The sequence below is a fragment of the Neolamprologus brichardi genome, chromosome 17, assembly GCF_056152115.1.
Source record: "Neolamprologus brichardi isolate AB-2024 chromosome 17, ASM5615211v1, whole genome shotgun sequence".
Taxonomy (NCBI): Eukaryota; Metazoa; Chordata; class Actinopteri; order Cichliformes; family Cichlidae; genus Neolamprologus; species Neolamprologus brichardi.
The window spans coordinates 12000770-12017745 of NC_142120.1; the positions used below are offsets into that span (position 1 = coordinate 12000770).

Below are 16976 nucleotides of genomic sequence, written 5' to 3' on the forward strand. Positions count from 1 at the left end.
TACAGCACACTGGATATGGGAAGGTGGAGAATTGAGGATTAGGCTGATATATTGAATTGTACAGCATGCAAAGCAGCAACTACATTCTCCTGTGGATGCTCTCCACCTCCCTTCCTCACTGACTGAGGGGTGAACTTTGAGTGAACTGAGAGAATTTTCCTTAATGGGGAAATTATTAGACTCAGCTGCAAGCCAGCATCCTTGAATTCCACTTTGAGTTTGGGTCTGATTTATTTAATTATGTTTTCAATTATGTGCTAAACTGCATCAAAAGGCTTTGGAGGCTTTCATGAGAATGGTACTGTTTGCATGGATGCTCTTTTAACACAAACAAATGTTGTTTGGAGGCTTGATTTAAGCCTCCAGTGATGCCAACAATAGTTGAAAACAGAGGTTGAAAGAGAGCAGCTGAAAATGACCCGTATGCATTTTACTAGCTTTATATTATGCAGTCATTTATCAAGAATTAGCAGATCTTCACATTATTGTCTTTTCTTCACATGTGCCATTTTCTGTCCTGTGCAGATTGCTGTTTTGATCACAAATGGACAGTCGGACGACCAGGTCAATGCTGCAGTCAGAGCAGTAGAAGACAATGGAATTACTGTCTTTGCAGTAGGTGAGTGTGGAAGTTGCTATTGTGAATTCTTTCAACATCCCCACTGCAGCAGCCCTTCAGATTTTATCCAAGCTCTGCCCGCTTATCTGCAGTGTTTGCAGTTAGAAATTCATGTCCTGTACATTTGAATTCATTGGATTCGGTGTGGGTATTTGTGTGTAGGAGTCTTGTTTCTGAGTACCTGAGCGCGCTCATGCTTCTGTATGTATACACAGGTGTGTGTGTGTAAAGATCGATCCAGCTTCTGTGCTTTGTATGTAAAGGCACACTTTCTGATAGTGTTGCATCATCTTTCTCCCTCCTTATGAATGCACACTACCGCTTACCACCAAGTTTACTTGCACATACAGTACCCTGCCCTTTTCCCCCTACTCACAGGCATAAGCACACAAGCCCACAACTTACTCCTCACAGCCTGCAGCGATGCAATAATTACTGCTCATTAGCCAATGGTGTGCTAATCGCAGTCATTTTTCATTAGGCAATTCTGTGCCTTCCCAACCCACCCACCCCCGGCTGCACCACTGACACCAAAACCTGCTCCTCTCGTTCATCACCACCGCGTGGGAGCTCGACATGAATCTTGACCACTAATGCAAAGCCAATATTACCTGTAGAGCTAGAGCAGCCTGGAAAGCATAAATTTAATTATGTCAGCGCCTCCCTGCTCTATGCAGCCTTAGACCTCGTAAGAAATCAACATGCATATTCATGTTGTTTATGTGCAAATTTCATACTGTAGCTTATTCAGAGTTGCAAAATGCAAAAATCTCCCAGTGGTTTTATTTTGTGCATTAGGAAAGCTTAAATATTTCACGCCTTGGCATTTAGGGCCCACTTGCGCAAACTGAGATTTGTTCCAGAAATTAAATGACTGTGGTTATTTATATGTAAAATATATGTGTATATGGGCACATATCGGAGCTTTTCATATTGAATCAGTCAAAATGCAACACCTCCCCCTGGTGGAGATAAGAAAAAATACGAACAAAACCATTTAATATCCACACAGTGTGCATCAATCGAGTAAACTTCCACATAATCAAAAATTTGCAAATAAATACCTTTAAAAAAATTTGTCATATGTGCACATTTTTTTTGTTGATCATCTTGAATTGGTTATGAAACATATATTGTGGCAAACATAAGAATATAACGAGTACTATTGCTGTTTATAATGTGTCCCACACTTTATTTCATTATCTTCTTGTTTATACTGAAAACCAGGCCTCATGGGGGTTGATGAGGCAGAGCTTAGGAGGGTTGTGTCGGAGCCACATGCCGAGCATCTATTGCCGGTCACTGATTTCTCTACCATGGACACCATCCTCCCCAAACTGTCCCGCAGAGTGTGCCTCACTGCCTCTGAGCCCCCACGCCCTGTGAAAACTTCTCAGCCTAGTAAGTTCTTCATAATATGCTGAAAAAGCTGCCTTCTCACTGACAGCTGTTTGCATTTTCATATTGACGAATTGTATTACACTCTTGAAAGGTATAATAAAAATGAATAATAACGTTCTTTTATTTCACTGTACTCTGCAGCTTCTTTGCTAACATAATCTATCTTGTAGACATATTTTACATCAACTTGCATATTTTCTGCTCCATGTTCCGCTCCTCATCCCGTCTGTCTCATCACTCTTTCTACACTTACTTTTAATCGTAGGCGAGGAACGTGTGGTGGGTCCCAGAGACCTTCAGGTTAGCGAACTGGCCCACAGTTCTCTTAGACTGACGTGGAGCCAGGCCACGGGTGATGTCACCGGATATCGCCTCCTGGTCACTCCACTGAGCTCGGAGGGACAACTCCTTCCTGTGCAGCAGAGACAGGTGAGGAATTGTCCATAGATAAGGTCACTGTTGTATTATTGTTGAGCTAGAGCATGCAATATGTCATCATACTGACTTTCATAGACAGTAAAGCATTTAATTCATGAATTAGTTGGACATCTCAGGGTTTTTTTTACTGCTGATTAATCACCTCACTCTCCATGGAATTCCTCTTTAAAACACATCGATTACATGAACTTCTCATATTAAAAGTTAAAACAGCTGACAACAGCAACTCACCCCTGTGATCAGTCTAAGTAGTGGACTCATTTCAGTGAGATTTATCTCTCCTGCAGTCATTGTGTAGCACTCCAAACTCGGTGAAACATTTACAAATGCAATCAACATGAGCAGTCATCTCAATGATATCAGTGCTTCTTTGTTTCTGCCTAGATTCTGCATTATGTTATAAAGCGCAACATAAAACCTAATTTAATTATCGTGGACAAAAGTCTAAACAAACTGTAAAGATGTCAGTGGTTTTTAGAGTTAGATATATAAATGAAATTGAAGCAATAAAGGCAAAACAGCAGGATATTTATGTAAGCGTACTTTCCAAAAATGTCTCTCTGTTCCATTGCAGAGCCTCCAGGTATGTTTATCTTCTGCTCTGATCTCAAGAATGACTTGATCATTCTTCCTCTTAATCAATCATCTTCTTCTAAACATAATTCTGTCTTCCACTTTATGTCTCTGGGAAACACAACATACACACTCAAACATACACACACTCAGATCCTTTTGCTCTGCTGTCTGTGTATGTAACAGATGGATCTGAAGGCAGATGTGAGCACAGCCATGGTGACAGAGCTGAGTCCCAAAACCGACTATTCCCTCACCGTCTATGCCATGTACCCAGGCCTCATAGGAGACTCTGCGACAATCAAAGTAAAGACAAGTGAGTGTCTGCTCGTGCACCTAGTGTCTCTATTTTTAATTGTATGCTGTCATCTTTCCCTGAGCAACAAGTGTCTGTCTTTCAGCGCCTTTGCCCGAAGTTTCAAACTTCCGTGTTATTGAGGAGGGCCTGTTCTCCCTGCGCCTCGGCTGGACACCCCCCCAGGGGAAGCTAAATGGATTCAAGATCTTCATCCCGAGATGTATGCTGACATAAGTGCATTTGTTTTCATTTATTTTACTGCACACCAGTGGAAAAACATGTAGTCAATTAATTTAAGCACGCTAGATGTTAACTTTGTTTCCAGAGGGGTTTGTTGAAAGAAAGCTGTAATGGGTTCTAATAAAGAGGTTTTTTTCTAAAGGATTATTTCTTGTGCATTTATGATTGTTCTCCAGCCAACAGACCAGGATTCATTTATGAGCAGCTGCTTCCCAGAGACATTTCCTCTCATGTGATTGACAGTCTGGAGGAGGATAAGAAGTACACTGTCAGTATTTATGCTGTGTACCCCGAAGGACCAAGTAAACCGGTTTCAGTAGTGGGGAAGACATGTAAGTTTATTAGCTTGGCTCAAAACCCCATCATTATGTTCATTTACATAAACAGGAAAGCCAGAGAGCACGCTCCGGCACACTGGAAGCAGTTTATTAACTGCTTTAAATGTCTCTTCAAACAACACCTAAGAGCAAATATTAAAGTGCAGTACCACAATAATTCCACAGCAGGGTGGTATTGTTTTAGTAAAAAATATTAGCAAGCAGACCATTCTCTACTCTGTCATGTCATTGTGTATAATTTACCTAAATTTACCTTTGCATGTGTGTGTGGGATGTGCTTAATAGTGAAGTTGGTGCCAGTTCATCAGTTTCTGGTCCAAAATGCCACCACAGACACCGTTCAAGCAAGATGGGCATCAGTTAAAGGTGCTACAGGATACCGTTTGACATGGGCATCTACAGGTATCGTGGTTAAGTATCTTTCTAGCGAAACAGCTAAAATGCTAAACATTTAATTTAATACATCTCTTTGCTTAAATGTCACTCTATATCTTGTAGAAGGCCACATAGAAAACATAAACCTCGGGGACAATTTTAACTTCTACATGATACAGGGCCTCCACACAGGCTCTGAGTACACCATCACCATCAACCCCATCTTTGGAGACACTGAGGGGCCTATCACCACTGCGAAAATCAAGACATGTAATTAAAAATTTGCAAAATAAAATTGCACCAAAGCAGTAGATAAGATGCATAACAGTCCTCTTTGTCTTTCACTATCTCTCTTTCTGTCAGTGGAAAGTAGTTCAGTACAGACTCTGAAAGTATCTGCTGTGAGCACAAGTACTGCAGTCGTCTCATGGAACAGTGTCCCGGGGGCTACAGGATACAGATTGGCATGGAGACCCACCCCAGGTGATTTATTCAGTCACTATTGTCTGCCGCTGTTTACCCTTGTTTTTTGCAGATATTCTCAACTCAGTTATTTTCTCAATGGACACTTTAACCATAGCAACATGACAGTAGCTTGCGATGAAATACAGGGAAACAAGGAGGATATTTGCCTCTGATACGAAGTGAAAGTTTGAAGTCACTGAGGAATAACAGACTAACTGTAATGTTAATATTATTTCTAGAGTTTGTTGGTCGGGATCGTCCCAGGCAATTGGCTCTGAACACCAGCACTACACAGTACCAGCTGAAAAATGTAGCCCATGATACGGAGTATGTCCTGACTCTTTACGTGCTGTTTGGCGCTGCGGTTGGACCTGGCATCGCTGCCACCTTCAGAACTTGTAAGTAACCTTGTTCACCGGACATCATATTCAAATGTAAGAATAAGCCATTTTTTCATCTTTTTCAGTAGACTTTTTTTTCCAGAAAACTTTTGGGTGTAGCTTTAGTGTTTATTAGAAGGTAGTAAAGATGTAATAAATATTATTTTATAAAAATTGTGTTCCACACTTACTGGAGCAGCTTCCCAGGATACTTACTGGCTGTTATCAATGAAATCTGTGCAGTGTCATCTCAGTCATTCAGTAAGTATAATGGCGAGAGAAAGAGATCTAGTTTTGTTTGATTGGCATGTGGCCATTGTAACAGGAGTATATCTATGTTCTTATGGTGCTATGTTCCCTCAGTTCAATATTGCTTTACTATTCTATTGCAGACACACACATACAAAAACACTGGGTAACACTCTATAGAACTTTTTGACTCGTACCCACATAGCCCATAAGTCATAAGTCACATTAGGTGCTTAGTTAGCTGGAAAATATGCATTTTTCCAGCTTCCTATTATGTGCTTTTTAGAGTTCAGGAACATAGGACCCTTGGGGCATAGGAATGACTCCATTTCAACCACAGTTCCTACTTCTGTCACTTCTCTTAAAGTCTAAAAGGGTCTTTTTCATGACTGAAACTAGAAAGCTAAATAGTTTTTCAAACTTCTCTGTATTACTGAAGGTACTCAGATATGCCAGCTTGCACAGTCTCTAAGCAGTAGAGCTGTGGAGCTGTTCCCATTATTGGTTCTCTGTTTTGTCTGTTGTGGGTGCATGCACACAGGTGACGTAACACTCAGTCCGAATAATGATGTCACATCATTCCACTGATATCCAGGAGCACTTATATCAAGCTTTCACTATCAAGCTAACAATGCCTGGGACGAAAAATATTAAAAACTAAACATTAAACCTTATAAACATGAATGCAAACAAACCTTGAAACCCTGATAAGAAATTTTGATATGTAAATGGTTCATGAGGAGAGAATTGAATTCAGTGTGCAATGCACAACTAATTTTCGGGGTAACACTACATGCTAAACAGACCTTTTTGTTTGTATTAACTATGACTACACACATCGTCACTGACCTCTGTTACATGTGTAACCACACCCAACGAATTGGTGTCCTGACACTGAAATGAGCAGTGTGTTTGGTGATCAGCAGACTTTCTGCAACTTCCAAAATGGGCTTTAAGAAAGAAAGTCACGATGAGGAAATCAAAAACGCCAAAGATTTGTGATTCATCTTTTTTACATGAAACAGGGTATTTATAAGATCAGCCCTTGATGTTTTTTCTTTCATTTTTTCAGCTCCTTTGGGTTATGTGTCAAACTTCAAGGTGACATCCTACACAAGCACCACTATAGATGTGGCGTGGAGTCCCATCGTTGGAGCCACCGAGTACAAACTCTCTTGGAAAACAGGTAATATATTTATACCTATTCCTTCCCATTACACCATCTTAAAGCATGCCAGCATGCCAGCCCAATTAAAGAACCTCTATTTACCATACATTATCTTTACAACAGATAGATAGATAGATAATTTGTGTTGTTTTTTTGTTTTTTGTCTGATGCTTGCAGATAATAGCAAACCCCAAGTCCAGTACCTGGATCGTAGCATCCTCTTCCATCGTCTCAAAGACCTGAATCCACAGTCTACCTACATAGTCACCATCTGTGCAGTGTATGGCAACTCAGAGGGACCCGAAATCTCCTTATCTCAGCTCACAGGTACAAAACATATGTGAAGTCTCAGTGACTTTGAATTTATCATGAGCCATCTTTAGATCTAAAATGGCTCTGTGCAGCTGTGCCCCCATCCTAATTAAATGGGAAGGGTACGGCAAAGTTCCCCAATCTGTGCCACATAAACCCTCGTAAGTGTCGGTGTTTGACTGACATGTCATGTACTTTGGTCTTCCCGTTTTAACCACAGTTCCTGCTGCTGTCACTTGTAGTATGTGTCACTGAGTCCAAGTCAGCAGGGCTGCTATCATTCTATCACTGTCACTGTCAGAGTGTTACTCCGAGCTTCAAGTGCTAAGTTTATTACAGTGTAAAATGATAGGGAGGGGTAAGTAAAGTCACATCAGCATTTTTTTCAGATATTTTAATCGTATATTTTATGATTTCTGGGTCCTTGATGCATTGTGATGTGAAAAAAAAATTGTCACAGCTTTATGGTATAAAACCTGGATTAACATCTCCTGTGGTCATGTTATGTTATGCTTAGCTGCAGTGTCAGAGTCAGATCCAATCCAGCCAGTGAGGGAGGTGAAGGTTGAGGACATTGGAGTAAATTCCTTCACACTATCTTGGAGAAAAGCACCAGGGGCTTCTGGATACAAAATCTCTTGGATCCCATTTCTTGGTAAGAAACCACATAAATAAACCACCCAAATGTGTATTCTAACGCCTCAGGCTATGAACAAGTAGACATAATATACAGTAGAATTACAACTGCATTTACATCTCTGGATCAGAGAAGCTGAGAAAAAACATTTTCACTTAGGTCGATGAAAATATTAAGCATGTCTTGGATTTTTGCAGTATTTTCCAATTACAGCATCTAGCAGCATAATGAGTTACCACTCCTCAGTTTAGACTCTTGTGGCTCATTGTATAACAGTTTCATCCGTAAATGACTGCAAACATGGTTGTTTGACACTTTCATGCTGGATTTAATTATTCTGTGCACCAGGGGGTGATGAGAAGTCCCACGTGGTATCGGCTGATTTTGCTTCCTACACCATCCGCAACCTGCGAGAGAGCTCAGCTTACAAGATCCAGGTGTCCTCCATGGTGGGCAGCAGGGAAGGAAGCGCTGTCCTGGTCACAGCACGTACCTGTGAGTCCTGCCTGGCCCTGGTAGTAGGGAACAGTCTGAGTTTCAGGGAAATGTACAGTAATATATGTTTCCTTAAACAGATTATGTGTAAATGCCACTACGGTGGCTTAGAGTTTAGTAGATTTAAAAGTAATTGGACAACATCAACTTAAATGTAAGGTTTGTTTTTCAGTACTTCTAAAAATTCTTTGCAGTCAATGCCTGAAGTCTATGCTCCATAGATATCACCAAGTGCTTTGGTTCCTCTTGCCTTTACTACAGACACCTTTAGTTGCTCATTATTTATGGCCCTTACCACATTCAGTTTTGTATTTCATAACTGAAAAGATTGCAGTTTGAGCAAAAACAAAAGAAGAAGCTTGAGTTCATCCATATTAGTTGTGTTCTGTGTGGCCTTTTGGTGTTACTGAGTCCGTCAGTGCAGATTACTGATTTGGCCACTAAATGTTTTGCTATATCTCAAGTAGACACATCGTCCTTCACTTGCATCAACACTTCTATGGACCTCGTATTGAAAGTTCCAATGAGCAGCTACCGAAATGCAAGTTAAACACTTTAAATCAACTCAAAATCTTTTATCAGAGGCTATGAAACACTTCTCTGATTACTTTGAGCCTCATAAAATCACTATGTTTAAAAATGGTTGTAGTTCAGGAACAATTCATTCAAAACTTTTGTCAAACCTCTTGAGTCAAAGCTGAAAGTTTGCACTTCAATCACATATTGATGGCCTGATTTAAAATCTAATGTGGTGGATGCAAAAAAAACTTTTATGCACCTAATACTGGGAATGTTAAAGTTTATATTCATTAGGACGTATGATTTAATAAATCCACCTAATGTCACTTATTTCTTTATGTCATTATTCATCAGAGCTATTTTGTGTGTTTCAGTGGATCTTCCAAAAGTAGAAGGATTTGTTGCTTTGAATACAACAGACAACAGTACTGTTCTGAACTGGACACGCGTAGCTGGTGCCTCAGGATATCGCCTCTCCTGGAGGCACATCTCAGGTCAGTAAGCAACCACAACTTGATAAAGCACCTTCTTATAATTCATGCAGCTTTCTTTTAGGCTCCAGAGATGAATTACATATTATGTAAATTATATTACACTGCATACAGAGACTTGCCATAAACAGTCTTTTATTTAGCAGGTCTTGGTCTGAAAAGGCAATATTTGCATGAATAAAACACAAGTATCTCAGCATGCCAGGAATAATTTCAAAGTGTTTTAACCATGATATGTCTTTTGTGAATAAAGTGGCAACATAAGCACCCTTTTGTTAATAAGGTGAAAAATCTTATTAACAAAATTCCTAAAGTAATATTGTCATAATTTACAGAGTCTCCGTACATGTAATTTGTCACCAGATGTTCAGATATATCATTGTTACTTGTAGATTTGACACATTATTTTACAGGTTATTAAAAAATACTGTTTGCTTTCCTTTTTATACACTCAAATCCATTTTAGTATAAAGATTTATTTTCCTATTTCTTTTTTCTTGAAACCGTACTGTCATAAGTGATCACTTTGCAACACCATGTTTTCTTTGTATGTTTTTTTCAGTGTTTGACACAAAAACAGAATTCCTTGGCCCTGGATTCACCTACTATAAGATCAGTGATCTCTTGTATGGCAGAACATATCTTTTCACCATCAGACCTTTGTATGGAGAAGTGGAGGGGCCTATAAGCACCATGTATCAGAGAATATGTAAGACTCTCTCCAAGTTGTTTGACTGAATGACAGAGATACACTTCAGATCCTTCTGTTTACTTTAATACAGCCACTGATCAGGCTATAATACCTACAGTCACATCACACTATACTGTGTGTGTATTTTTTATTTTTGTAAGCATAAAATTGACAAAGCTCAAATTAGCTTCCTGAAGAAAAGAAATGCTATCTTAGCTAAGTGTTAAGCTTTTTAGCACTACATCTCTCATATGGCCATCTTATTCCAAACTTCATGAATGCTTTAAAATGTTGAACCTATTTGTCCGACTACCCATGCATAAATACATCTTTCTTAGCTTTCTATTGTCAGCTGTTCTGTTTGTTGATATTCAGTGAACACCTACAGTAGCTTTTTCCTAAGACTGGTACAAGCTGAGAACCCAAACTGAAGAATGCTGCAGCAGTGTTTTATTGCTTCCTTTGCAATCCCATTTGTTGTTCCAGCAAAGACTCTGTTTGACTCCAGAGACTTCAAGCGTTTGATTTATTTGTTATGGTTCTGTGTATCACAGTGGGACCAGCTCGCCCAGCGTTAACAGTCCAGCCTGTGCCACCTACAGTGCCCCCCCATTCCCCACCTATCACTGGGGACTCCCAGACTGCCTCTATCATCAACACAACCACTGCTCAATCACCCATGAGGACCACCTGGCACCCTGATGTTGTGCTTCCATCTGAGTCCTTAACAACCAAGAAGCCCCACGTTCAGCCAAGTGTCACTGAGGGCAAGGCAGGAGCAGTCACGTCCTTTCGATTAACCACACTGAGTAGAGTGACAGAGAAAAAAACACCACCACAACCAGGTATTTTAGAGATTCTCTTATATTTTTTCCCTCATGCTAAATAATATGTAGCGTATTTTTAGTTAGAACTGTTTTCTGTCCTGTTTCTGTCCAGTGTGCGGTAAGACCAAAGCGGATATAGTGTTCTTGGTGGATGAGTCATCGAGCATTGGCACTGACAACTTTAGGAAGATGAAAGACTTCATATTTCGAGTGGCTACATACTTCCCCGTAATTGGTTCACAGGGCACGCAGGTTAGTTGCTCAGTAAAAACTTTTCTTTGTACTGTGCTGAAGATATAACTTTCAGGTGTTTAATTTTATCACTTTGGCTGTGAGTCTGTTTAGACAATTACAAATTGGACTCGATTGCAGTTTTTGAGTCATAATAGCTGCCCGGAAGGTGAGTCTCATGTGCAGGCTTAGACCATTAGCAGTAACATAATGTGCTCTTCTCCACCAAATGGGCTGAATCAGACTCAAACATTGGCAGAAAGGAGACGCATGGCATAATGCCATTTTTTTGTCAGCCAAGGAGGCAAGCACAGGCAAATATATAGTTCTTATGAGCTTCGTTTTGAAGAATGAAGTTTCATCACAGTCAGCTGTGATCTAAAAATCCTTTATATTGCTGTTATGATGATGTGCATTTTCTCACTCTCTCAATCTTCTTTCAGATAGCTGTGGTTCATTACAGCGATGAGCCTCGCATTGAATTCCGCCTTAATGACTTCAAAGACAGAAACTCTGTGCTCAGGGCTCTCCGAGCGCTCCGTTATGGAGGGGGCAACACCAAAACCGGTTGGTGATACTCCCACAGATGTGCACCATGCTTTGTCTCAGTTTGCCAGCTGTCTTCAGTGGGCCAGGAGCCTCTTTTACTATTTCCTGTATTGAAAACCGTAGCCTTTTTAACAGGTGTCACACAGTTCTGTTACCAAAAGCCTGCACACTGACTGCTGATGTAGTTAGTGTCATATGAGATGACCTTTTATTGTGCATGGGCAAATTGAATTTTGTGTAAAAAAAAAAAGAAAGAAAAGTTGTTGAATCAGTGAGATGATACAAGAATTCATATGGTCCAAGACCACAAATAATAACATGGCTGAAGAATCTCATTACAGTGCTGGAAAACTAGCAAAAATAATCTACCAGAATTTAACCAAAAGTCATATTACTTCCTCTTAAAACTTATTTTTTTGTTGTTTTTGTTCTTTTGTTCCTCAGGAAAAGGCATCAGCTATGTTCTGCAAGAACTGTTCCAGGAGGCTCATGGGATGAGGCAGGATGTACCCCATGTTCTGGTTTTGTTTACAGATGGCAAGGCCCAAGACAATGTGGTGCCGCCCTCCAGAATTGCCCGTGCCTTCGGTGAGTTATAATATAAACTGTTCAAAACACATGAACGGATTTTTCACTCATAAAATGTTTAAACTAAAATATTCAGTTATCATCTTATGATTGTGTCTCTATAGGGGTCAGCGTCCTGGCAGTTGGAGTTTGGAATGCAGATCGTGAAGAACTGAATAAAATTGCAGCTCCCACCAGCTACAAAAACATCTTCTATTCACCAACTTTTGATGATTTTCCCTCCGTGGAGAGAGAATTTATCAGAAGCCTCTGTAGTGACGAACTCGTCACAGAGTTCAAACTACAAGATGAGGTGAGGTAAAAAAAATAAGGCAAAGGTATTGCTTGTCTGTCTGTAAGGAACTAAAACAAATAAATGACTATGAATGAAGGAAATCTTTGTTCATAAGCGATACATACACGTATGCGTTGTAGAAGATTTTGTTGTATTGGGACAGCTTTTATACTGTGCCTGTAAAGTGAACATACTTGCATGTGTAGGTGGATCTTCTAAAACACCTGTGGAGCTGATTATTTGTGTCTAATGACCATGTATTACACAGAGGTGCATCCAGTTAATTTTAAATTTGCACACGAAGGCTCTGCAGGCGAGAAAACGTCACCATTCTTTACTTAATGTCAGACGTGACTGCAGACTCATTTCTGATGATGTGTTTTGAGAGGCTGTTTTTTCATAAAAGACAATAGACCTGTCCACATAGATCCTCAGCAGCTGGCTCCACTGTCCCCCGTCTTCACACACCTTGATAATAAATAAAGCCTCTATGAATGCTGCTGATTTGAGCTTCACATTCAATAATGAAACTTTTTGTCTAAAAATGAGCAGGTGTGGTAGAAACGTCATAGATTTCCTGGTGCAATCAGTAGGAAAAAACGGAGCTCTGCAGTGTTCAAGCAATTGATTTTTTCCTTTTGTTGTTTGCTTGTTGTCGGGCCAGCACCTGCCCCTCTTTTGGTGTGGATGTACATGTATTTTTCTTGTTCATATCCGGAGGACATGAGCAATCTTGCGGTGTGGTAGCCAGAGAACAATCAACTGCACATTGTAAGGAAAAAAATAAGCAGGTGATTTTTGATTTTAGAAGAAAGGAGGCAAAGACAGACACACCTGTTTTTTTCTTAGTTTTTTTTTTTTTTTTTTTAGGTGCAGCACATAAACAGTTTCAGATTTCTCTGAATCAATATCACAGATAGAACTTTCCAAGTCACTAAGTGACTTATAGCGACGAGCATAAAAAAGTGTCCTAACTGGAAAATTCTGCAACTGGTACTACATGTGGTGCCTCTGCTGCTTAACCAATTAACTTTGAAGTTTCTTTCTTCAGGCCACAAGACTACACGTGTGAAGCTCTGAGATCCCCCCCCCCCCCCTTCACTGCAAACAGTAGCTTTACTTTTATGACTCAAATAGTGAATAATTCATTCAGAATTTTTGGTAGCACAAACAGACTACATCTCAAATTTGTTATACAACCTTGTGTTGCATAATAAGAATTCAAATTAATCTTGAAGAGCAAATTCAAAGAAGCTTTGTAGTGACCCTTCTCTGCTTCTGTAGTCTACTTAAAGGTCAGTTGAAAAGTTTGTAATGCATTCATTTTATTTATTTTTTTCATTTTCAGGGTGCTCAGCTAGACACCCCCACTGATGACCCAGAGGACATGCTTAAGCCCGAGGGTCCATGCCTAACTCAGTGCATGAAGGTTTGTTTGATTCTTTCTCCCGCAAAGTTATAATCGTGACTTGTTAAACCTTGTTATTCTGCAGTGATTAATCATGTGAATTTTCTGTTTTCTCAGGGCCAAAAAGGGGAAAAGGTGAGTTATTTGACTCAGACGAAACTGATGCATTTTTTCCTGTAACATTTCATAGACTTATTTCTTTATTTTTTGATAATCTTTTATTCTTTCAGGGAGAAAGTTTGGGTCTTGGTCTGGTATGTTTGTCCTTACTTTATAGCGCCTTTTAAATAATACGCTTAAACTTTATTCTTCCTTCTATTCAGTTTTTCACTGCCCCCGCTTCTGCCTTGTATATTCAGATACACTTTTTTACTTATCATCACCTTTAAAAAATTACAATTATTAATGTTGTTGTAGAGATTCAGACAAAGCCCTGGAGAGTTTGATCCTTTCACATCTTCAAAAGGAGAAAAAGGAGAAAGGGTAAGCATCAGCACATACAGCATATGTTAATTGTATGTGCATGAATATATGTACATAAATAAAAATAAGGTTGTTTGTGCACATTACACATAAATGCCTTAGTTATTATTTGTTGTCTTCAACATCTACCCTTTATTACCTTATACTAGCACATGCAGTATTAGTGACAAAAAGCAAAATAGTTATAGCAACAAGAGTTGCATGTAAACAAAAACATGAATTAAGATGTTTGTAGAGCATTTCAGCTTCAAAAGTATGTGAAAGTAAGAGTTCAACACCTCATCTTTTAAACCATTTGCATTAAATTAGTTCCCGTGTACTGTCCTCTTTGAATTCAGTATATACAATTAATGTTATGTTTAAATGCTGTATCGAAACCACTAACAGTGCAGTAGTATCTGTGTGCCTCTGCAAATTGTTATTTAACTTTCGGGACTGACCGTAATGTCTTAATTTGACAGGGACTTCCTGGAACTGACGGTGTTCCTGGTTTGCCAGGTCGCCCAGGAAGAACTGGACCACCGGGTTCTGCTGGCCAACGGGTACCTAAAGTCATATGAAAATGATTTTACAGCAGTATAAGCAGTCCTGTGCATAGAGTGTATGCACAGCTCTCTTGAGGTCCAAGCATTTCAGTCAGGTTGTGGTCTGAACTTCGAAAGGACGTACGGAGATGACCTCACATTTGATCTACTTATTGCAAGGAGCAAAGTTATCCCCCCTCCACCACCGTGCTTGACAGTTGGCACGAGGTGTTTGTGCTGATATGCTGTGTTTAATTTGTGGTGCAGTGCATCCTAGGTCTGCATATAGTGCTACAACAACGTTCCTTTTCTCACGCTTGTATATCCATAAAGAACAGAATGTCACACTGATCTGATCTGAACCTGAAAATATGATTACTTTTTAAATTTCCAGGGCTCTACAGGTGTTCCAGGTGACATGGTGAGAACAAAATATCTGTAAAAAAATATATAGATTGATGAATTGTGCCATCTATATTCTTTGGAGACTGTAAAGGATTTTTGAAACAGTCTTTTCATGGTAGGGTCCACCTGGGCTCCCTGGTCCAAAGGGACAGAGAGGAGAAAGAGTAAGTCTAATCAATGCATTTAATTTTGCTTTCTATTTATGAGACAGCTGTTTATGTACTTTTAAGATTTGTATGCTGCAACAACAATGAACAGAGTCTTTTTTTTGCCTTCCTCTCAGGGAGAGCCGGGATACGTCATAGCTGGTACGGATGCAAATTTTGTGCCCGGACGAAAAGGAGAGCCAGGCTCCTCAGTGAGTTTTTGAGAAGGCAAAAAAAAAAAGATTACCCCAAAAAACAAACAAAAACAAACAAGTAGTTTTTGAAAGGTAATCTTTAAGGCATTTTAAGATACTTTTAACTGCATGTTACAGGGTCCCCCAGGACCTCCCGGTCTTCCAGGGGTCAATGGAGCTCCAGGTCTGCCTGGTCAGCCAGGATCACCGGGGCCACCAGGAATAGCTGTCAAGGTAACGTAAATTCAAGGGAAGCAGAGAAAAAAAAGGGCATTGTAATTACACCCCACCTTTTTTTAATTCATGATGTTTTATAATGCCTGTCACTGCACATCATATAATGTCAAGACAGCTTGGAGTATTTAGTATGAAGAGTCACAAAGATGTTTTGACAGCACAGTCCTACAAAGCTCCTTCTACTGTTTGCACTTCGCAGGGAGATCCCGGAGAGCCGGGTACAAAAGTAAGTATGAAGGCTGTCTTCTTGTCGCTTTATACATTTGCTCAAAAAAAAAAATAAATGAATCCCTACTTTTAATTTACTTTCATAAATGTTGTATATCAGCCTATTTTCAAACCGCTCGGTTATTTTGTTATATAATATGTCTTGTTGTGTTTGCATATCTTATAATATTTCATTTATTTTTGAAAGGGCTTACGTGGGAAGCAGGGCGTGAAAGGAGACAAAGGAGAGCCGGGGAAAGATGTAAGCACATAGCTGATAAAATTATAGTGTTCGGGCAGCTTAGTTAAGAAAAAAATAAAACAGAATTTGAGACGTTTCTGTGCCCGCTTTGTCTCTCACATCGCAAACTGACACATGTGCAAACTGCTGCAGGGCATTGCAGGTTTGCCTGGTCCCATTGGTGTTGATGGGGGTCCAGGACTGCCAGGCCAGAAAGGAGAAAAGGTAATTTTGAATTACAGCTTTTGTGCTTATAAAGACCCTAAGTGCATAATTACTAAAAATACTTTATTGTTTGTAATATTTATTTTTTCTTGCAGGGTGAGGAGGGAGTTGGCATACAAGGTGTTCAAGGTCCTCATGGAGAGAAAGGAGAGAAGGTACCTTACAGCAGACATGAAGGACACAGAGTTTAGTCATCAGCTTGACTTTGGAGAATAGTCTGCACTGCATTAAAGACTGGATTATTTGTGTGTTTGTTTTACCTTTGTCATGCAGGGAGATATTGGATTAGCAGGACCAGTTGGCCCAAAGGTACCAAAATATACATTTTTAAACTCAGATTTTTGCTAATATCCTAAAGTAATCTAAACCCCCCTTATTGTTAAAACTTTATTGTGGGTTCACATGTTTCTTCACTTTGTCTTTTAAGGGTGAGCGTGGAGAGCAGGGCATCCAGGGAATCATTGGACCTCGGGTGTGCACTTTATCACCAACTGAATAGTCACATATGACTACCCTGCATGTTTTATACTTAAATGCATATAAATGAATTGCACTTCCTTCTAATAAAATGAAGCAAATTTATCACAGATAAAAGTGAAGACTGCATAACAATCATTGATGAATTAATTTAAAGCAAGTGATTTATTTATACCTGCAGGGGAAAAAGGGAATGAAAGGGGAGCCAGGGGACAAGGTGAGTTCATTCACATATAAATTCTTTCTGCTTTTCAATTATCATGCATGTGAA

General features: G+C 39.7%; 1 protein-coding gene across 1 annotated transcript in view; it reads left to right on the top strand.

Annotated features, from left to right (window-relative positions):
• Positions 1 to 16976, top strand: part of col7a1l (collagen type VII alpha 1-like) — a 71739-nt gene that overhangs the window by 12945 nt on the left and 41818 nt on the right. Inside the window, exons 5-41 of the mRNA XM_006781151.3 lie at positions 526 to 619; positions 1847 to 2020; positions 2286 to 2449; positions 3218 to 3347; positions 3433 to 3549; positions 3746 to 3901; positions 4193 to 4309; positions 4406 to 4552; positions 4646 to 4765; positions 4987 to 5145; positions 6449 to 6562; positions 6722 to 6871; positions 7374 to 7511; positions 7842 to 7988; positions 8882 to 9001; positions 9561 to 9707; positions 10244 to 10534; positions 10629 to 10768; positions 11191 to 11314; positions 11741 to 11884; positions 11989 to 12176; positions 13507 to 13587; positions 13684 to 13701; positions 13797 to 13820; positions 13984 to 14049; positions 14511 to 14591; positions 14968 to 14994; positions 15098 to 15142; positions 15262 to 15336; positions 15457 to 15552; positions 15755 to 15781; positions 15971 to 16024; positions 16157 to 16228; positions 16324 to 16383; positions 16502 to 16537; positions 16656 to 16700; positions 16887 to 16922. Of these exons, the coding sequence (XP_006781214.3) occupies positions 526 to 619; positions 1847 to 2020; positions 2286 to 2449; positions 3218 to 3347; positions 3433 to 3549; positions 3746 to 3901; positions 4193 to 4309; positions 4406 to 4552; positions 4646 to 4765; positions 4987 to 5145; positions 6449 to 6562; positions 6722 to 6871; positions 7374 to 7511; positions 7842 to 7988; positions 8882 to 9001; positions 9561 to 9707; positions 10244 to 10534; positions 10629 to 10768; positions 11191 to 11314; positions 11741 to 11884; positions 11989 to 12176; positions 13507 to 13587; positions 13684 to 13701; positions 13797 to 13820; positions 13984 to 14049; positions 14511 to 14591; positions 14968 to 14994; positions 15098 to 15142; positions 15262 to 15336; positions 15457 to 15552; positions 15755 to 15781; positions 15971 to 16024; positions 16157 to 16228; positions 16324 to 16383; positions 16502 to 16537; positions 16656 to 16700; positions 16887 to 16922 (3924 nt within the window). The remainder of the gene's footprint in view (positions 1 to 525; positions 620 to 1846; positions 2021 to 2285; positions 2450 to 3217; positions 3348 to 3432; positions 3550 to 3745; positions 3902 to 4192; positions 4310 to 4405; positions 4553 to 4645; positions 4766 to 4986; positions 5146 to 6448; positions 6563 to 6721; positions 6872 to 7373; positions 7512 to 7841; positions 7989 to 8881; positions 9002 to 9560; positions 9708 to 10243; positions 10535 to 10628; positions 10769 to 11190; positions 11315 to 11740; positions 11885 to 11988; positions 12177 to 13506; positions 13588 to 13683; positions 13702 to 13796; positions 13821 to 13983; positions 14050 to 14510; positions 14592 to 14967; positions 14995 to 15097; positions 15143 to 15261; positions 15337 to 15456; positions 15553 to 15754; positions 15782 to 15970; positions 16025 to 16156; positions 16229 to 16323; positions 16384 to 16501; positions 16538 to 16655; positions 16701 to 16886; positions 16923 to 16976) is intronic.